At 42.9% G+C, this 22,552-nt stretch overlaps 1 protein-coding gene and 2 long non-coding RNA genes across 4 annotated transcripts in view; 2 read left to right on the top strand and 1 right to left on the bottom strand.

The window, feature by feature from the left end:
• Positions 1-1,973, top strand: part of LOC110535562 (serine/threonine-protein kinase H1-like) — a 31,053-nt gene extending 29,080 nt beyond the window's left edge. Inside the window, exon 4 of the mRNA XM_021620627.3 lies at positions 356-1,973. Coding sequence (XP_021476302.1) covers positions 356-808 — 453 coding nt within the window. The 3' untranslated portion in view covers positions 809-1,973. The remainder of the gene's footprint in view (positions 1-355) is intronic.
• Positions 1,974-11,548: 9,575 nt separating this feature from the next.
• LOC149979539 (uncharacterized) lies at positions 11,549-14,802 on the top strand. Its single transcript, XR_016484442.1, has 3 exons — positions 11,549-11,626; positions 12,334-12,450; positions 12,967-14,802. It is a non-coding gene; the product is annotated as an uncharacterized LOC149979539 (long non-coding RNA).
• A 3,368-nt stretch (positions 14,803-18,170) lies between these two features.
• On the bottom strand, positions 18,171-19,346 carry LOC110536610 (uncharacterized). Of its 2 annotated transcripts, XR_002475482.3 has the most exons (4): positions 19,039-19,264; positions 18,873-18,945; positions 18,488-18,651; positions 18,171-18,311 (listed from the first exon to the last, which is right to left on the bottom strand). It is a non-coding gene; the product is annotated as an uncharacterized LOC110536610 (long non-coding RNA). The 2 variants fall into 2 exon arrangements; XR_016484441.1 differs by lacking the exon at positions 18,171-18,311 and having other exon boundaries at positions 18,724-18,945; positions 19,039-19,346.
• Positions 19,347-22,552: the final 3,206 nt, after the last annotated feature.

The following is a 22,552-nucleotide window of genomic DNA, read 5'->3' as shown; positions in this document are numbered from 1 at the left end:
TAGAAATGCAGTATAATCTGCAGTATAGACCATCTGGTATTTTATTAGGATACCCATTAGCTGTTGCGAAAGCAGCAGCTACTCTTCCTGGGGTCCACACAAAACATAAAACATGACATAATACAGAACAGTAAAAGACATGAACAGCTCAAGGATAGAACTACATCAATGTATGTGAGCAGTGGAGTCTAAAGTAAATTAGTTGAGGTAAGTCCTACTAGGACAGATAGCTGTTATTATGAAAGCTGACCTTTAATTTCTAGTCTTTATAACAGGTCTAAGTCTGTATTATAAGTTGTATTACTGTATACATAGTGTGAATGATTGTTTCTCTCCTCTCCCCTTCCCATCATAGCCCTGGCCCTCTGTTTCCAACCTGGCTAAGGACTTCATTGAGCGCCTCCTAGGGGTGGACCCTTCATCTCGCCTCACCGCCATCCAGGCCCTCCACCACCCCTGGGTGGTCACCATGTCAGCAAGCTCCTCATCCATGACCAACCTGCATCGCTCCATCTCCCAGAACCTCCGGCGGCGGGCATCTCGGGCATCCGTACCCTCCTCCTCGTCATCCTCCCGATGCCCCAGCAGCACAGGGTCCGGGGCCAGCCACAGTCGATCTACACACCAGTGGGAGAAAGATCGGCTGGAGAAGAAACAAACCCAGAGACCCACCACCCAGAACCAGAGACGACAGCCAGGGAACCAGGCTACGACCCAGTCTCTAAGACCCACCTCCCAGCCCAACAAGCCCCCTGAGCAGGTTCAGCCAGCGGGCTCCACCACCACCACCCAGCCAGGGTCGCCCTGACAAAAACCCAGTCACAGTCAGGCTAACATCAGCAGCACAACAGCTGTTCAGGCTAAGTCTGCTGTCTTACTGCTGCAGACATCGGTGTGTCTCCCAAATGACACCCTATCCCCTATTTAGTGCATTACTTTTGACCAGTGGTGTCTGTGGATCAGGCTGAAAGCTTCTGTTGCTGCCACTCTGTCTTAGTTACAGACCCATGCTCAGCTATACACTCTGATCCCGCTCAGGCTACCTCAACACTTGGTTGCTCACAAACACGCCACACAGACTGAGGCTTTTCCTAAGACAGTACCATCTCCAACCCCAGCAGAGATGACCAGACTTTGCCTTAAAGAATAGGCAAAACATCAGATCATTTTTAAGGTGTCGTATAAGTGAAACTCTAGTACAGGCCCTATTTTCTTTCAGGAAAGTAAAGGGTTAAGTAAATAGGTATGAGTGAAACTCTGCGAGATGAGGCTTGACAGGCAGGGGTACGCTACCTCTTGAAACACCCAGCTCTGTAATAGTGTAATAAACTATCATCAATATTTAAATTGAGTACCTGAAAACTTTATTTCAAATCCAAAACGTTCTAGGAAAAAGCTATGCGGAGAGGAAAACAAAAATAAAATCAAAGTTTGAAAGTGCATCAAAATGCAAATAGGATGGGAAGAATAATTGCTCCATTTCATCTGGCATTATCACAAATTATATTCATGATTTTTTTGTGTTTTGTATTAATCTTGGTGATTCATGTTCTCAGTTGAAGATGACTTGGGGTATGTGCTTAATGGCACTCTATTCCCTATATTGTGCACTACTTTTGACCAGAGCCCTATGGTTCCAGTGCACTATAAAGGGAATAGAGTGCCATGAGGGATTCAGACTTGCTGTCTGACTTACTTGGCTAGTTTCCACTTTGGAGAGGAGAGGAGACAGTAAAACTTATAGAGGACAATGGGTCCTTATCACTGATGCTGGTTCAATGATGGAGTCAGATGTAACATATAGCCAGCCTATTTGTGTGGAAAGGCCTCACTACACCACCTCTTTACGCCAGTGAATGGTTGTAAATATAAATATGGAATCTAATCTGCCTGCCACCTGCATGTTTGTTTTCTTAGTGTCTGCATCCTTTTTCTCATTCTGACGTAAGGTGAAATAAACTGTATATTACTCCAACAAGTTAATGTTTTGATGATATATAATGATCTGTATTATTTGTCCACAAGGTGAGCACCCTGTGGCATGGCTGAATGAATGCATCCTTAATGGAAATGATGAGAGGCACTAATGTGTGTTCTTCCCATTGTCCCTTGGTGTTGAATTATCTTTCCCATCACAGGCTCAAGGGCCTAAGAGTGAGTAGACTTCTTGAGTTGGTTTAAACACGTCCATCATTTATACTTTGGATTGACAAGAGATGTGATGGCACTCTTGTAGATTGGCTTCTCACCCTGTAATGGTATAGAGGAACACTATCGGTACGCCTATGATCCCCAAGGATTTCTCCCTCCACAATCCTCATTCACAGACGGTGAAGAGACAAAACAGCTAATGTACTGTATATTCTTGTGAGTCTGGTGAAACACTTTCCCTGATACGTCTGACCTGTAGCTTGCATGGTGTCTACAGCCACACCAGGGCAAGCCAGACACTGAGAATAGGCCTACGTCCCAAATGACACCCTATTCTCTATATAGTGCTAGGGGGGCCAAAAGTAGTGCACTATATAGGGAATAGGGTGCCATTTGGAACAGAGCCTGGGCCTGCGGTCAGAGGGTATAGCAGGGCGGGCAGGACTCGCAATTAGCCAGGTCATCCCTCCCTGGTCTTTGTGGAAGCGGGCGAACTCTCGATGGTCGTGGATGGAGGTGAGTCGTTACCAGAGCAGTACAGAGAAAACTTTACAAATCCAAAACGTTCTAGGAAAAGGCTATGCGGAGACGAAAACAAAAATAAAATCAAAGTTTGGACCCAGACACCACTGCAGTCAGCTGAACTACATCAGCACCTGACAGGCAGAAAATAACATCAAACATTAAAGACACAACCTCCCATTTCAATAACCTCACTTTGCCACTTTGAAGAAGCAATTGGTGTGTCATTAATTCAAATTACCTTCGAACAGCAGGAATTATGACAGAGTGTGGCTTTAAATCTGGGATTTAAACAGCAACAAACTGGTCACCCAGCACTTTTTTGGTGAACAACTGAGGTATGGGGCTGGAGAAATTAACCACAATCAAATGTGTGAACATTCATGAGTGCAAAACGATTATTATCCTTGACAATATAGGTTTTAGTACCTCTCTTTAGGGCTGCGTGAATGTGGGCAAAGCCCTGTCTCTGTCTGGCCAGATACAAGAAGAGAACCAAGCACCCGTCCGTGTCCCTCTCCTTACATCTGTGGAAACCGTTGGAGGGGTGGTGGTGCTCAGAGGCAAGGGGTAGCTGACCAGGTTGCTTCCCACCAGGGTAAGGTTCAGGTGGGCACATCTCCTCTGACAGACCCTGGTAAAAGGCCAGACACAGGATGCAATCCCTGTGGAGGGAGGAAAGTAGGAAGTTTCTCTTTCTGTATTGCTATGTGATTATATGTATAACGTTTGATGTGTCTCTCTTTCATGAATACTTGTATGTAAACATTTAACATTTTTGTCATTTAGGAGACGCTCTTATCCTGAGCGACTTACAGTTAGTGCATTCATCTTATGATAGCCAGGTGAGACAACCACATAGCCTAGCCATAAACTAGGTTTCCATCCAACCTTTTCATGCCAGTAAAGTACATGTCGGATAAAAATGTCACAACAGGCCTGATGGAAACAGAACATTTGTTGGTAAACTTTCCAAATGTCGACAAAACAAAATAAGCTAGACAAGGTGGGTTCTTTTCATGTCGGTAAAATGAATTATGCGAGAACTGTCTGTGCGCAATTATTGATATAATAACCATCATAACAAAGTCAACTTGGAGTCACGCGATGACATGTTGTGTGGTCCGTGTTGTGTGGAAAGCATGCAGTTTATTAGGCTACAGATGAAATAAATGATGATGAATTTCACAGGGTGGTGTCACACCTGCTCCCGCTCTTCCCCCCCAGGCTTGCCCTGCATTACGCACTCCTGCCATCATCAATTACGCACACCTGCCTACCCTCATCACACGCATCAGCGATTTTGGACTCACTCACATCACCTGTTTATTCCCTCCCCTATATTTGTCAGTTCCCTAGCTCTGTTCCCGGCTGCTGCATTGATTTTTATTTGTCTTTGTTAAACGGTGTGTTACACTGTTCCTGTCTCGTTCTATGTCCGTTCCATATTAAATGTTTGACTCCCTGTACCTGCTTCACCTCTCCAGCGTCATCCCTTGACAGGTGGTGAAAGTGCAAGGTGATGCTCCTTTCCAATAAATGTCCATGGGCTTATTCTGGTGAATTTGGCAAGTAAAAATAATCTCGCTCTTTAGTCCATAATGATCTCATCGTGTAGGCTATACCGGTGCTGTATCTGCAAGCTGTTGGCTAGAGTGCCCGTGCCAATACCAGAGTGGGCACACTCGCTATGTGACGCAACCGTTTTTGTGAGAAAACCATCAGTTGAGTTGAAAATGTGATGGAACCCCAACCCCAACTTTTTATTCAGTACAGGGGAATTTAACCACAACATTTGTATGTGCACTATGTCATCACGCACAGCCTTTTATTTCCACAAGTCAATGTGATGGAAACACATCTCTGGTGGGGAAATGCCCATATTGTTTTTATGAGGATTTGATAATATTCACATGAAAATCTGTCGCCATTTGGATGGAAACCTAGCTATTGTAAGTAACATTTTCCTCAATAAAGTAGCTATCAGCAATGTCGGTGCTTGTAGGAAAAAGTCAAGTCTGAGTGTAGAGCTCTCCTTGCAGTCAAATTCCAATGTATGCACTTGTTCTTACAAATGTTAGATATAAATGTTCACTTGGCTGCCACTCCGTACCTGTGTGCGGTGCATGCGCTAGGGCAGGTGGGGCAGAGGTCACAGGCAGGGCCCTGGGTAACGTCCGTCCTGGCAAAGACAGGCACCACAGCTGCAGACGCCCCTCCCTGCACAGGCTGCTATGGGACAAACAGTGGGCACTCAGCACGGAATCACAGAGACGAGACGAACGTGCACACACACACTGACCATTACAAAGACAACGTTACAGTTGACCTGCCTATGTAAAGCAGTAGATAACAACTGTATGTCAGATGTGAGAGAGAGCACACACCTACCTCCACATGGTAAGCCCCGGTACTGGTCACAGCGGAAGTCACTGCACTCACAGAACTGCACATAGTAAGCATGAAATGTGGGATTTTTGTGGCTTTTGTGGCACAAACACTTTCCACAAACATACTCGCCATACCCACTGCACTCTTCTGAGTCATTGTCATGGCAACACAGGTGTCTCCCATGATCCCCTTTGCCCGGCTTTACTTTCTAACACAACGTTCCGACAAACCCCTCCCTACAAGTGTAAGAGACATGATGACCTCGTCATTCATATTCAATGGGGTAGGATTTGCAGCTAGCACTATATACGGAATATGATGCCATTTGGGACACAGATTCTTACCTGCACACTCCACACTCGAGGGCACTGTTACCAGGGCTACAGGCTGGACAGTGAGGAACCCTGTCCCTCTGACATGGACGGTCACATATGGGCTTCAGCAAAATCTCCAGCTCCTCACTATACCCCTGGGGCTTGATGACCCCACACAACTGTCCCATACTGGTACCAGACAGACATGGAGGGGCAGTGGTTCCATTAAACTTCACCTAGACGGGAGATGTGAATATAGCCTGAATATTCTGTAACACCATATTCCAAAACGTCAATAGGGTGAGTCTCTGCACCGTCTCGTCTACTGAAACGCAATAGAATTAGGATGAAGCAGCTGTACAGAGTCCTTTCCGAAAGAAACTCAGAACACGTAACACAAATGAGATATGAATATGTGCAGGTAAGCTGTACTATCCAATCATTGATACTGGATCTGGAAGGGCTTGGTGCTACATGATATTGACTGATCCCTGTCTTTTTGTACTGTGCTACATTGTTTTGTCTTGTCTCTTTCAGAGAGTCATAGAGCTCGAAGCAGATGCAGTGCATCATGAGCTAACATATGTGGACGAGACAAAATGAGGGAAAAAAATCCAGAAAATCACATTGTAGGATTTTTTATTTATTTATTTGCAAATTATGGTGGAAAATAAGTATTTGGTCAATAACAAAAGTTTATCTCAATACTTTGTTATATACCCTTTGTTGGCAATGACAGAGGTCAAACGTTTTCTGTAAGTCTTCACGAGGTTTTCACACACTGTTGCTGGTATTTTGGCCCATTCCTCCATGCAGATCTCCTCTAGAGCAGTGATGTTTTGGGGCTGTTGCTGGGCAACACGGATGTTCAACTCCCTCCAAAGATTTTCTATGGGGTTGAGATCTGGAGACTGGCTAGGCCACTCCAGGACCTTGAAATGCTTCTTACGAAGCCACTCCTTTGGTGCCCGGGCGGTGTGTTTGGGATCATTGTCATGCTGAAAGACCCAGCAACGTTTCATCTTCAATGCCTTTGCTGATGGAAGGAGGTTTTCACTCAAAATCTCACGATACATGGCCCCATTCATTCTTTCCTTCACACGGATCAGTCGTCCTGGTCCCTTTGCAGAAAAACAGCCCCAAAGCATGATGTTTCCACCCCCATGCTTCACAGTAGGTATGGTGTTATTTGGATGCAACTCAACATTCTTTGTCCTCCAAACACGACGAGTTGAGTTTTTACCAAAAAGTACGATTTTGGTTTCATCTGACCATATGACATTCTCCCAATCTTCTTCTGGATCATCCAAATGCTCTCTAGCAAACTTCAGACGGGCCTGGACATGTACTGGCTTAAGCAGGGGGACACGTCTGGCACTACAGGATTTGAGTCCCTGGCGGCGTAGTGTGTTACTGATGGTAGGCTTTGTTACTTTGGTCCCAGCTCTCTGCAGGTCATTCACTAGGTCCCCCCGTGTGGTTCTGGGATTTTTGCTCACCGTTCTTGTGACAATTTTGACCCCACGGGGTGAGATCTTGCGTGGAGCCCCAGATCGAGGGAGATTACCAGTGGTTTTGAAGGTCTTCCATTTCCTAATAATTGCTCCCACAGTTGATTTCTTCAAACCAAGCTGCTTAGCTATTGCAGATTCAGTCTTCCCAGCCTGGTGCAGGTCTACAATTTTGTTTATGGTGTCCTTTGACAGCTCTTTGGTCTTGGCCATAGTGGAGTTTAGAGTGTGACCTTGAGGTTGCGGACAGGTGTCTTTTATACTGATAACAAGTTCAAACAGGTGCCATTAATACAGGTAACGAGTGGAGGACAGAGGAGCCTCCTAAAGAAGAAGTTACAGGTCTGTGAGAGCCAGAAATCTTGCTTGTTTGTAGGTGACCAACTACTTATTTTCCACCATAATTTGCAAATAAATTCAATAAAAATCCTACAATGTTATTTTCTGGATTTTTTTATTCTCATGTTGTCTGTCATAGTTGAAGTGATGAAAATGATGAAAATTACAGGCCTCTCTCATCTTTTTAAGTTTTAAGTGGGAGAACTTGCACAATTGGTGGCTGACAAAATACTTTTTTCCCCACTGTAGTTATGTAGCCCTGAAATACATCTGAAGTCAGAAGTTTACATACACTTACATTGGAGTCATTAAAACTTGTTTTTCAACCACTCCACAAATTTCTTGTTAACAAACTAGAGTTTTGGCAAGTCGGTTAGGACATCTACTTTGTTCATGACACAAGTAATTTTTCCAACAATTGTATACAGACAGATTATTTAACTTAAAATTCACTGTATCACAATTCCAGTGGGTCAGAAGTTTATATACACTAAGTTGACTGTGCGTTTAAACAGCTTGGGAAATTCCAGAAAATGATGTCATGGCTTTAGAAGCTTCTGATAGGCTAATTTACATACTTTGAGTCAATTGGAGGTGTACCTGTGAATGTATTTCAAGACCTACCTATCTCAGTGCCTCTGCTTGACATCATGGGAAAATCAAAATAAATCAGCCAAGACCTCAGAAAAAAAATGTAGACCTCCACAAGTCTGGTTTCTCCTTGGGAGCAATTTCCAAACGCCTGAAGGTATCACATTCATCTGTACAAACAATAGTACGCAAGTAAAACACCATGGGACCACGCAGCCGTCATACCGCTCAGGAAGGAGACGCATTCTGTCTCCTAGAGATTAACGTACTTTGGTGCGAAAAGTGCAAATCAATCCCAGAACAGCAGCAAAGACCCTTGTGAAGATGCTGGAGGAAAGAGGTACAAAAGTCCACAGTAAAACAAGTCCTATTTTGAAATAACCTGAAAGGCCACTCGGCAAGGAAGAAGCCACTTCTCCAAAACCGCCATAAAAAAGCCAGACTACGGTTTGCAACTGCACATGGGGACAAAGATCGTACTTATTGAAGAAATGTTCTCTGGTCTGATGAAACAAAAATATAACTTTTTGGCCATAATGACTATTGTTATATTTGGAGGAAAAAGGGGAAGAACACCATCCCAACCGTGAAGAACGGGGGTGGCAGCATCATGTTGTGGGGATGCTTTTCTGTGGATGGTGGCTTTTATTGAAGCAACATCTCAAGACATCAGTCAGGAAGTTAAAGCTTGGTCGCAAATGGGTCTTCCAAATGGACAATGACCCCAAGCATACTTCCAAAGTTGTGGCAAAATGGCTTAAGGACAACAAAGTCAAGGTATTGGAGTTGCCATCACAAAGCCCTGATCTCAATCCTATAGAAGATTTGTGGCATAACTTAAAAAGCGTGTGCGAGCATGGAGGCCTACAAACCTGACTCAGTTACACCAGCTCTGTCAGGAGGAATGGGCCAAAATTCACCCATATTTTTGTGGAAAGTTTGTGAAAGGCAACCCTTAAACGTTTTACCCAAGTTAAACAATTTAAAGGCAGTGCTACCAAATACTAATTGAGTGTATGTAAACTTCTGATCCACTGGGAATGTGATGTAAGAAATAAAAGTTAAAATTAATCATTCTCTTGTCACGTTCTGACCTTTATTTCCGTTATTTTGTCATTTTGGGGGAGGCACACGAGGTGTGGGGCTAAGCCAGGTAGCAGACCTGAGCTCACTCCTCGTGCTTATTATAAGCAGCGCGTTACTGGTCAGGCACCGTGTTATGCGGTTAAGCGCACGGTGTCGCAAGTACGTGCCCATAGCCTGGTGCGCTATAGGGCAGCCCCCCGAGAGTGTCATGCAAGTGTGGGCATCCAGCCAAGGGTATGGTGCCTGCTCAGCGTGTCTGGTCGCAGGTACGCCGTTTCGGTCCAGGGTATCCTGCGCCGGGTCTGCGTGCTGTGTCTCCAGGGTGCTGGGAGGGTGCAGTGCATCCTGAATGCGCTTGTGCCGGGCAAATGTGGGAGTGGAGCCTAAGGGAGAGAGAGGTGCGCGTAGTAGGCACTAGATCTCCCGTGCTTTCCCACAGCCCGGTTCAACCTGTGCCTGCACTCTGGAGGGTCCGGGCTAGAGTAGTTACTGTCACGTTCTGACCTTTATTTCCGTTGTTTTGTCATTATTTAGTATGGTCAGGGCGTGAGTTGGGGTGGGCAGTCTATGTTTGTTTTTCTATGATTTGGGTATTTCTATGTTTCGGCCTAGTATGGTTCTCAATCAGAGGCAGGTGTCATTAGTTGTCTCTGATTTAGAATCATACTTAGGTAGCCTGGGTTTCACTGTTTGTTTGTGGGGTGTTTATTTTCTGTCAGTGTTTGTTTCCACACGGGACTGTTTTGGTTTTCTTATCTATTCACTTTGTTATTTTTGTATTGTTGTCGTGTTCAGTATTTATTAAATATAATGGACACTTACCACGCCGCATATTGGTCCTCCGATCCTTCTCGCCTCTCCTCTTCGGAAGAAGAGGAGGAAATCCCTTACATCTCTCTACTATTATTCTGACATTTCACATTCTTAAAATAAAGTGGTGATACTAACTGACCTAAGACAGGGAATATTTGCTAGGATTAAATGTCAGGAATTGTGAAAAACTGAGTTTAAATGTGTTTGGCTGAGGTGTATATAACTTCAACTGTATGTATCTCTCTCTCACACACACACACACACCTCATCACCAATGGATATATTGGAGCACCACCTTCCCTGGTCCTCTCTCTCCAGCAGCTCTTCATCATTGTTCTTACAGTGGGAGCTGTATGATATCTGGAAGCCTGCAGGCAGCTATCTCTTCTCCATAACAACCTCAGAGGTCAGGTCCTGGGGTCAATAACAGAGTTAACCTTTTTAGCTGAGGAGGAGTGTGTGTATGTGTGGGTCTGTGTCTGCGCGTGCATGTGTGTGTGACAGTTAACCTCTGTAGCTGAGGAGGTGTCAGCAGTTCGTCAGCAGCCTCGTACACACAGAAATAATGACCTGTGTAGGAAGGGAGTATTTTGCTGCACTTACGTTATATGCCTATTATACGCGGGATGTTTTGGGAGTTGTTGGAGAGCGTTCCGACAGCACTTTTTGAGAAAGTGCTCTTCAGGATCTGCCAGAAGAATAAAACAACACTACATCCATCTTGATAAAATACAGAAGAGTTACTGTTAAACTAAATATACTGTATTGTGCTGTCAAAGATATTTAGTGTAATGTTGTGGTTGGAGGGAGGGAGGGAGGGAGGAATGGATGAGGAGGAGGAGACAAAGATGGGTTTCTACCTCGTACAGGTGTGTGACGTCCTCGGTCACAGCAAAGATGATCTGTATGTATTTTTTTCTCTCAGCTTCTCAGCAAGGTGAGCCACAGAGGGATAGTCCTAACAGGAAGACAGACAGTACATTCTCTCTATTTCTAGCTCTACCCCCACTCTATCAGACAAACATTCCATTTCCTTTTCTGAGAAGGGCTAAATAAATCCAATTTAGAAGGAGTGTGGGGATCCATATTTCACATGTCCATTCCCCACCCTGGGTGGGTACTTATCCAACCAGAAATGGTCTGTAACACACTCAGTAGCACAGTGTGGAGGGAGGCTCGATAAAACACACACACACACACACACATAGACACAAACACACAGACTTAGTTTAGGAGATAAAAGGCTCTGTCAGGATTATTTCATGGTGACCCCAGCTGTTTCAAATCAGGAAGTGCCTGTCAGTATCCTCTTTACAAATGATGTTGACCTTTAAATCACTGCCGTTGACTTCTGTCTGTCGGCTACTTCTGCAGTCTGTACTGCATGGATTTACTGGAACTCCCTAATATCCTCTTACACTGGCTACTGTAAGAATAAAAAGGAAGATCCCACTATTTAGTCTTCCGTTAGAGACATGCTAGTGTGACCAATGGGATACAAACCAGGGTTTCCTGCATGCACTCTACAAGGCTGTGTTATCCCACTGAGTTTTAGCCTTGGAATTAGCTCAAGGAACTCTGTTATACTTGCAAATCCTATTGTGTTTATTGAGGGGTTCTGGATAGAGCATAGCTGTACCTGGAGGTTACCTCTGGTGTACACATTGTTTTCCAGGTGACATTTCCCATCGTTGGGCAGAACGATCGCTCCCAGGTTCACTGTCTCCAGCAAAGTGGAAGCCAGCATCAGTGGAGAACACCAGCAAACGGGTGACGTTCCTCCAGCCAATATCCTCCTGGGAGAGAAAAGAGAGTCAAAGAAAGAGAAAGAAAGAGAGAAGGACAAAGAGAGAGGCCCATTAATACGCACAGCCAATTGGTCTAAAAATGATCCCAAAAGGAGTTAAGGTAACACAAACACACTAACCCAGACAAAACAACATAACAATCCAACACAGCAGCTCTACCCCCTACTGGGTGTGTACCCGACCTCACTTTATTTCACACATGGCGGCCTGCATCAAGGCATCCAGGCCCCCTCTGGTGAGTCAAGGTTTCCGGAGTTTCGATGCCCCCCTCATGGTCTCGTCAGAATGGTTCAAAATAATGGCATTTAACCATTGTAGTTATATGTCCCCTCTGCTGACATACAGTATTAATTATATGTCACTATAATGACCAATGACTTATATGTACAATTTATATATACACATGCCCTACCAGGGCACAGGTGCAGCAGGACTCTCTGGGGCTATAGCTGGGTAATGTGGTTGGGGTCCAGCCTGGGCTGGTGTTTCTGGTCCTGGGGCCTGGAGGTGACCTTGTGGTTCTCCAGAAGGCCTGTGGAACCTCTGGGGTTCTTGAGGTGCTCCACCAGGCAGCCTCTCTCCAGCAGAGCCCTGGAGGTGTCACAATGATCCCACGTATGCTAACCTGGTTCTGTGAAAGTCTACACATCATGGAAGAACAGTAAAACAAAGTATCATGCTATTTGGACATTATATGAAAAAAAATAAATAAATTCTAAGACTAATGTACTCCAATAATTTAAGTAGCAAATGTAATTCAAGTAGGCCAGATGACTGAACCCTCACAGTACCTCCTCCTTACACCAGGCACAGTGTAGTCCAGACTCCAGACACTCTCCACAGCTCTTGACCCCTCCTGTCTTCTCTGGCCTAGGGCAAGGACAACAAGTAGAACAACAACCTTTCACTGCCACCCACTGCAAGGTGATTTATCATTCTCTAGACTTAATAGAACAATCCTCCTGTAGTTAATGTAATATGAAATTGTGAAAGGGGAAAGAATTATGATCATAATTTTTTTTGTTGCATTTATACCTCTATTATGAGAAAGGTATTGATTTACCTTGATTTCCCTTAGTGTAGTCCTGGCAGCAAAATAAAATCGGACCATGAACACAAAAACAGTTTGCTGACTAGAATTTGATAGCCTTTCCTTTGTTGAGGAGAGAGTGGATAATGATTGATCAGCAATTCTTTAGCTTCTGTAGCCCTTTCCTGCAGTCAATGACCAAAAGCGCCCTCTGATCTCATGGTTGGAATGTTATTAATATTATTCAAAATGTCATAATTAATAAAGACTTGTAGTTTAATTTTCGAAGAAAGTTCTGTGTTTCTATGCAAACTGTTTTGTTATATTTCAATCTTCTGTGATGTATATAAAGTGTAATATTGGGATGCAAACTCAACAGAGACCTGCCCATTAACCCCTCCCTCCTGCAGGACAGCCCTCCCCTACCACTAATCCAAGACCAGCTCTAACAGCAGCCAACTGCCCTGGGTGTCCCAAATGGCACCCTATTCCCTACATAGTGCCCTACTTTAGACCAGAGTCTTATGGGTCCTGGTCAAAAGTAGTGCACTATATAGGGAATAGAGTTCCATTTGAGACGCAGACACAAGTGTTAAATAATACATGGTGCTGAGCAGCGAACAATCTCTCAGTGGAGGCAAAGACTGGAAGACGAGGGACTCCTCCTTACTGAATATCTGGCAGTAACACAGTCTATGCGCAGTAAGTTGAGGAAATGAAGAGGACTCTCTCTCTCTCTCTTTCTCCTTCCATGCAGTGAAACTTCACACAGTGCTGCTCTGATGATATGAATTATAAAGAGGAAGGAACACTCACTTCAACTCTGCCACATACTGAATCGAAGGACATTACACAGGTCTGCACTGCCCTCTAGATGAGGTCTCAGCCAGGTATGTACATTACAGTGCAAAGTAGAGAACAGGAAAGTGTATTGTACTTTAATCTACTCTACTGAATTAAACTATACTCTACTGTACTCTACTAAATTGAACTACCCCGTTGAAATGTAAAGCGGTTATGGTTTCGGGTAGAGGCGTCCTAAGGATCACGGATAGCACTGTTTTTTTATAAAGGGTAACTAGTGACATGGAGTGGAAGGACAGTTATTCCCTGTAAAAGATTGTTCATATTTAGCTGATATTTTAGTTTTTTAAGTTGTCAACTATGCAAAGTTAATACTTTTACTCAAAATATGTCACTTAACCTTGACTCATGACCCGAGGGACAACCCAATTTCATGCTACTGACCATGTTCTTCAATATATATTTGTAAAAATGGTTGGCAATTTGTCTGTCTTACATATGTTTTATTAACAATAAAACACTTCAGTGTTTTGCACTTCAGTGCAGTGCTAGCTGTGCCACTAGAGATCCTGGGTCGAGTCCAGTCTCTGTCGCAGCTGGGAGACCGATGGGGTGGCACGCATTTGGCCCAGCGTCGTTCGGGTTAGGGGAGGGTTTGGCCGGCAGGGATGTTCTTGTCCCATTGCGCACGACCAACCCCCTTATGGCAGGCAGGGCACAATGCACTCTGACACGGTCGCCAGGTGTACGGTGTTTCCTCTGACACGTTGATGCGGCTGGCTTCCGGGTTAAGTGGGCATGGCTGGGTTGTGTTTCGGAGGACGCACGGCTTTCGACCTTCGCCTCTCCCGGGTCTGTACAGGAGTTGCAGTGATGGGACAAGACTCTAACTACCAATTGGATACCATGAAAATGGGGAGAAAAGGGGGTAAAATAATGAACAAAAAAATATATATACAAAAAAAAATAAAACACTTCAATTTGAACAAAACCACATATTTTGTGTCATTATCTGACACTTTTAAATGTTTTTCCTGGTGGTTAAGGCCAGGATAGGAAATCTGCCATTTTTGTAGAATGAATCATATCTCTGCTAGACTGTTCTTACTGTTAACCACAGGGCAGTTAATCTCTTTGTGATCACATGATGCCCAATTTTCACACTGTCAGTTTATCATAAACATTTGTATAAACCTAGATGGCTGCTGATGACATTGCTGAGAATGTAATAAATTGTCAGATTAATCATTATGTGCTGTTACCATAATCCCTCAGTGACACGATGTAGACAGCTAGCTAGCACACAACTCTGTGTGACACACATAGTTTTTACAGCCAACACGGGGTGGGCCATGACTAGAAGGGATGCAGCTTTTGTCAAATTAACATCAAAAGTAGATTTTTTTGGTTTCATTTTAGCTATAACCCTGACCCTAACCCTTTTCCTAACCTTAAGAATGTGAAATGTCAGAATAATAGAAGAGATAATGATTTATTTCAGCTTTTAATTATTTCATCACGTTCCCAGTGGGTCAGAAGTTTACATACACTCAATTAGTATTTGGTAGCATTGCCTTTAAATTGTTTAACTTGGGTCAAACGTTTCAGGTAGCCTTCCACAAGCTTCCCACAATAGGTTGGGTGAATTTTGGCCCATTCCTCCTGACAGAGCTGGTGTAACTGAGTCAGGTTTGTAAGCTTCCTTGCTCACACACGCTTTTTCAGTTCTGCCCACAAATTTTCTATAGGATTGAGGTCAGGGCTTTGTGATGGCCACTCCAATACCTTGACTTTGTTGTCCTCAAGCCATTTTGCCACAACTTTGGAAGTGTGCTTGGGGTCATTGTCCATTTGGAAGACCCATTTGCGACCAAGCTTTAACTTCCTGACTGATGTCTTGAGATGTTGCTTCAATAAAATCCACATAATTTTACTTCCTCATGATGCCATCTAGTTTGTGAAGTGCACCAGTCCCTCCTACTATTGTTTGTACAGATGAACGTAGTACCGTCAGGCATTTGGAAATTGCCCCCAAAGATGAACCAGACTTATGGATGTCTTGGCTGATTTATTTTGATTTTACCATGATGTCAAGAAAAGAGGCACTGAGTTTGAAGGTAGGCCATGAAATACATCCACAGGTACACCTCCAATTGACTCAAATTATGTCAATTAGCCTATCAGAAGCTTCTAAAGCCATGACAAAATTTTCTGGAATTTTCCAAGCTGTTTAAAGGCACAGTCAACTTAGTGTATGTAAACTTCTGACCCACTGGAATTGTGATACAGTGAATTACAAGTGTCATGAACAAAGTAGATGTGCTAACCGACTTGCCAGAACTATAGTTAACAAAAAATTTGTGGAGTGGTTGAAAAACGAGTTTTAATGAACCCAACCTAGGTGTATGTAAACTTCTGACTTCAACTTGTACATCTTTTTTTTTTATCCCCATAAACATTGAATTGGTTTGGACATTTGAGAACGTCTCCAAACTACAGTACTCCTGCAATCAACTAGCTAGTTGTTTTGACTAGCTAGATCATTTCATCTTCTGGAGCCAAGGACAATTGTGATTTTCATGTGTGCAGTTTTCTGTACATTGCCTTGGAATGGTTGCTTCAACTGATGGATGGAGGGGTTTTGCCATCAGAAGACTTTCAGCTGCATTTTTGCTCCCCGTATTCTCCCTGGCTTCCTGTGATGTCCTGTCCAAACATGGGCTTAATGGTGTGGCTTGACTATGTTCAGCATCCCATCCAGTCCTGGTGCAGAGTAGAATTGAGGTCTAAGACGAAACAGGCTATCCCATGTGCGCTGGTGTCTAGTTGCGTCTTTAGTTTCCATGGTTACCACAGGTGAAAAGCACATCAAAAGCAGCAAAAATGCAAAAATGCAGCTGAAAGTGAGGCACAGGCTAAAGAGACTCGCTGCGTCCAACGCCGACAGGTGACAGGTGGAGGGTGTGGTCGCTCCACCATCTGAGGCAGAGGCTCAGTGCTGCATGAAGATGACAGAGTTGAACCCTTTGTGGGAGAGCGGACAGAGGTACATTAAATGGTTCAGCAGCCTTCCTTGGTGAAGGGGAGAACTCAAGAGGGCGAACTTAACCAAGTGCCCGAAACAGATCTTCCTGAGGTAGTCTCTTTCAAGCCACTCACGCCCAGAAATGTGCATTGTTTACATCTTAATGTATGCAGTCTACTGCCAAAAATAGATGAGATTTGCTTACTAGCCAGAAAGAGTAACGCAGGAGTTTTATGTTTCACAGAGAGAACCTTCCATCAAAGACTAAGAATTAGAAACCTTCCTAATTACCCGAAAGGACAGAAATCAGAGAGGAGGGGACGTGAGCGGACATTGGTCTTAAAATGAGAACTGATTTAAACCATGATCACACGGAAGCAGTTTGCCTGGATATATTATTACTTAAGTGCCAAGCAATCTTGTTAGGGGTTCTGTATAGACCTCCAGACCAGAGTGACTTTTATGAGATCCTTGAAAATAAGTGTACTGCCTTATGTGACTTTCTAACCTCTGAAGTGATTCTACTGGGTGATGTAAATACTGATGTACTGAACATGAGCTGCCCCCTGTATAAGGCTTGTCTAACTTTTGCAAAAGTTTCTGTTTGACTCAGTTCATAAATTAGCCTACAAGAATCTCTGACATAAGTCAGACTGCCATTGATCTCAATATGGTATCAGATAATCACAAGATATCCCAAAGTAGTGTAATTTCATATGGAATTATCAACCATTTCTTAATAACCTGCTCTAGGAAAGTGAGAAAAACCTGTTAAATTGTCACAAAACCTTCAGGACCCTCAAAAACTTTGACAAATAACAATTTAATAAACTACTAGGATAGGTAGACTGGTCTAATGTTATGGAAAGTGAGGGTGTTGATAGAGCATAGGAACTCGTCCAGGGTATATTTCTCAGTACTGTGGACAAGCTGGCACCCTTAAGTGATGAGGATCAAACAAAGGACAGAACCCAGGATCGTAGGGAAATCTTCCTTTCATCACCATGAGAAACAATGCTCTAAAAAACTTCAAGAGGTCAACATTTCCAGAGTCCTTCACTCAACACAAACACCTAAGGAATACAGTTCAAAGATCCAGGGCTCTCATTTATCAATGTGGCGTAGAAAAACTTCTAAATGAACACATACGAAGAACATTTAGAATGTTCGCAAGTACAAAAAAGTTGGTATTTCTCAAATGCTCGTACGCTTGATTTACACACACCTGTAAGTATTTTTGCCTTGTTAAATCAGACACGTTCTAAAACACTGTGCTAGTGCTTTTAAATGACCCTTTAAATGACCATTTATGGTCACAAACCTTCCCTTTAAAGCTGCAAGAAATGTCACTCATTTCTGTCCGCCCACATGGAGGAATCAAAGAAGACAAAGAAAAAACACTTTCGTACGCAGAAATTGAACATTTGATCACTGAAGTGGGAAAAAAACAAGCCGTACTTTCGGAGCCCTCAGCAATGGCTTGACAAATAAGAGAAAAAATATTGCTTGGGAGCAGGTTAAAGCTGTGGTCAATTCTGCCTCATCTAAGTGCAGAACAGTTAACGAAATGAAAAAGAAATGGTTTGATTTGAAAACATATGCAACAAAAAAAAAATATCCACAAAAGGGAAATAAGTGCAACAGGAGGAGGGTAGAGTGACTCTTCACTGTCTGCTATGGACCAGCGCATTGGCAGCATAATTGGATAGACCCCAGTGTCTGGCATCATTTGTGATGGTGATACTGAGGACCCTCTCCCAGACACTGAATACCAGATACACCAAATGATAATAAGTCAAGCTTTATTTTTGCAACCATATTTAGACATGAAATCTTGACAGATGTGGGTGATTTGCCTGACCCCCTCATCCCCAGGCCTACAAGAACGGTGTCCTCTTTGGCGAGCGCTTCAGGACTGAATCAGTCCTGAAACAACAAGAAGAGAACAAAACATACTCTTGAGGATGTATGCAAGGCCTGAGAGGGATAAATCAATCATTGAAAGATCTTGATTGTGTCAAATATTTGAGACAATAAGTTCTGGTGCAATGTAAATGTGTTTTCCTTGTCGATTTGATTACAATATTTGGAAGAACAGATACCTAAAACCGATATTGACTATTGTCCTCAGTGCCAGGGCTATGGGTGGTGGGAAACACTCCCTGTCAGGCATGGGCTCATCGGGTCTGGGTGGATCATTCAGTGGAATGCTGTTTTTGATTGCAATGTTGTGGAGCGCACTGCAAGCCTTGACAATGTAGCAAACCTAAAAAGGAAATTGTACATTCTATTACATTCACGTAATGGCTTTTGAAGGAATGTCATTTCAGAGGCAAACCTTGCTAGGCTGGTATTGCAGTGTGCAGGAGGCACACTGTCTGTGCTTGTCTGAGACAGGAGGTCCCAGACAAGCACAGCCAACGCCCTTTCAGCAGGCCTATGGTGCGCTCCGCTGTTGTTCTTGTTCTTGCGTGGTCTTGGTTGTACCTGGCCACTTGTTGGTTTGAGGGGTTTGTGAGGGGAGTCATTAGCCATGTTTTTAATGGGTAGCCCCGGTCTCCTGCGGTTGTGAACACAACATTCAGATATTGTTTCCCAGTAGAGGTCTAACGAGGCAAATAAAATCTTGCAAATAAAAACATGAGTCACTTACCAATGAGCCGTCCATCCTCAACAGCTCCTTCCTGGAGGTTAAGACCAACTGAACTGTTCTGCACAATGAATTATTCATGTGTCCAATCTGGCCATTTGTCCACTAAATTCAACAATTCCAAACGTGAATCACAGATGACCTGCACATTGACAGAATGGAAACCTTTTCTGTCGACGACGTTGAATTCGTTCAATGATGGTGCTTTTATTGAGATGTGGGTGCAGTCAACTGCTCCAATGACATTGTGAAATCTAGCTATGGCATGGAAATCCCTTTTCACTCTGGCCTGCTGCACAGCAGTGGAAACTGTGTGTATTGTGGGGTCAATGAAATAATACCATGAAGGACTGCAGGCAATATTCAGCTCATGGTTGGTTGTGAAATGCCAGACTGATCCGCAATCTCCCTTTGGAATGTTCCAGTGGACAAAAATCCCAGGGTGGAGAGGACTTGGGTATGCACTGGGATGGTATTGGTGCGATTCGTCTCCCTTTCTAATACTGGAGAGAGTTGGTTGCAGAGATACAATAAAATATGCCTTGGAAAACGAAATCTACTAATAAAGCCAAGTGTCGCTCTCAGCAAAAAATCTGCAAGCTCATTGAAAACACGCTCCCTGCTTAATGCAGCTTGTGCCAGGTCCTCCAGCAATGCAAGATTTGCCATTTTTGACAAGTCACAATGCCCCAGTGTTGCCTTTTATATTATTTAACTGGTTTAACAAAATTGACTCCAACCGTACATTCCACTCTCTTTTTAATTTACTTTATTATTCAATTAGGCTTAAATGGCGTCATGCTTATGAATTCGATAGCACCCTGAGAAAACTATTTGTAGCTTAAGAGTCTATAAAAGAAATACATTAATAAACTATTAATGTATTATCTTTTATCGTCATTGTTTATGATTTGGTCCAGTATGTCAACCCTTTTTCCATTTGGTGGGTGGTATTTCATAAGCAGTTAGACCTTTCTACCACAAGGTGCTGTGCGTACTCATGGTCCGAGGTGTGCTTAAATTTACACACATTCTCAAGTATAAGTACAAATTGATAAATCCCACACTTTGCTTAGAAATGATTGCACGCATGGTTTACGTGTTCGTACGCAACATTGATAAATGAGGGCCCAGGACAATAAAAACTACCCCAGGGACCTCTGGAAGACTTTCAACGACCTAGGCAGTAGCAACAAGCCCAAAACAAAGTCAAACAACTTTGGACTGAACATCAATGGTACTGTAACCTTTGACAGAGCACAGGTGAGTGATCATTTAATGAGTTTTTCCCCACTATTGTCAGCAACCTTGTTGACAAACTCCCAGAATGCTCTGGCACCTTTGGAAACCATCATTTAAAAACCTGTTATTCAGCTAAGGGCATCTCCGAAGGACAGTTTGCGTTTTCCCAGGTTTCAACTTCAGATGCTTAAAGATCTAGAAGGTACCACCAGAGTTGAAACATGCAAGAGTTGTTCCTTTATACAAGAAAGGAAGCAAAGTTGAACAAGGGAACTACAGACCAGTGTCAATCTTGAGTTTGTTGTTAAAGGTTTTAGAAAGCGCACTCCATGAACAGATCATAAAGTACATTGATGACCATAACATTTTATATGACCTTCAGTCCAGTTTTAGACAATCCTATTCTACTGATACTTGTTTAATATAAATGACAGATTTTATCAAGCAAGTCATTGACATGGGCAACTTCTGTTGTATTGTCATGCTTGACCTACAAAAAGCATTTGATACTGTGAACCATAATATTTTGTTGTACAAACTGAGAGCAATTGGTTTTGCACCGACTCCTTATTATGGGTGGTCATACTTAATTGATAGGGTCCAAAGGGTGGATGTGGGCTGGACACTGTCTGATGCTAAGGAGATAAATGGTGGTATCGCCCAGGGGAGCATTTTGGAGCCTTTGCTTTCTTTGCTCTACATAAATTATATGGACTCTGCCTGTTCATGCCCTCTGTTCTGGGATGATTCTGCCCTCTTGATTTTACATAAGAAAAAGGATATTGTTGAAAAGACCCTAGGCATCAAACTGACTAAAGTCAACAGCAAACTGTCTCTGCATTTAGGAAAGACAGAATGTATCCCTTTTGGTTCTCAACACAAAGTGAGAAACTCTTCCAACTTCTTGGTCAAGTGTAATGGTGTAGAGCTGAAGGAAAAATGCTCTGCTACATACTTTGGATGTGAACTGGACCAACACATGACAGGTGAACTCATGGCTCTGAAGGTCATTGGGAAGGTTCACTCCAGGAAAATGTTTCTAGCAAGGGTAGCCAAGTTCCTTGATACAGAGACTATGAGGACCCTGGCAATATCTCTGATACAGGCCACTATGACTATGCTTGTATCGCATGTTTCAGAGGCATAACAAAAAATCTTAAGTACAAATTTAAATGGCCCTAATCAAACTAATGAGAATTATGCTCATGCTCAGCCCTAGGACGGACATTGGTCCTAATAATTTCAAGGAACTGAACTGGCTTCCAGTTGATCTCCGGGTGGTGCAAATCAAACTGTTGATGTTTTTTTAAGTTATACATGACCTTGCCCGCAGTTACCTGTCTGGTTATTTTAATTTCATTAGACTCTCATAGCCATCACACCAGAGCCAGTGTTGCTCATATCAGACTCCTGTGCTATAGGAGCATGGCTGGAAAAAGCTATTTACTTAACACTGGTGCAGAGGAATGGAATGGTGTACCAAACCATATAAAATCCACCCCTACAATAGGGAGTTTTAAGATAAAGCTTAAGAAATGGTTTATGGGCAAAATGCTTTAAAACTGCACAGGCTTAAATAAAGTATAATTGTTTCCAGAACGTTACTTGGTAATCTATTTGATTTGTTTTACGGTTTCCTCCCTATTGACGAGATGTATTTTGTTTTCATGTTATAATCTTCTGTATATTTTGTTTTCATGTATTTACATGAGGGCCACAATGAATATAAGTATTTGTTTAACGTTTTATGTCATCCTCGATTATTTGAATGGCATAGTGCCATATCCACATGTGTAGTTGTATTGTTTTAAAATGGTCAAATAAATATAATCAAAACTCTCATCTGTGGCTGATGGGAATTAATTAGCCCATCCAAAGGGAGGCAGAAACAGATGAAAGCAGGACAGATCTCCTCCCCCTCCTTTCCCTTGCATCACACTGCAAAAAATCTATTTCAGAAGGAATGTTGTCACTGTGTATGTCTGGTATATGATCAATGTGTCTACACTACCTCTCCAATAATACTCTTCCACAATAAATCCATATTATCGGGTCAGATGACCCATGTACACAGTCTAGCCCCATTGAAGGAAATTTACATCAGATGTGCCATAGATGTTTAAAATATAAAAGTACAACAATTAATTTGGTCATTTCACAGTTTTACGATTGACTTTAATTTTAATATAAAATTATTCTGATATCTGACCCTTTCTACCAGTTTTTTGTTGGTTTTTACTCAGTCCTTCGAAGTAAACTAACCAGTGAGCTCATT

This window comes from Oncorhynchus mykiss, chromosome 11, assembly GCF_057628025.1.
Source record: "Oncorhynchus mykiss isolate SJ-2025 chromosome 11, ASM5762802v1, whole genome shotgun sequence".
Taxonomy (NCBI): domain Eukaryota; kingdom Metazoa; phylum Chordata; class Actinopteri; order Salmoniformes; family Salmonidae; genus Oncorhynchus; species Oncorhynchus mykiss.
This window is presented reverse-complemented; position numbering and strand designations above follow the sequence as displayed.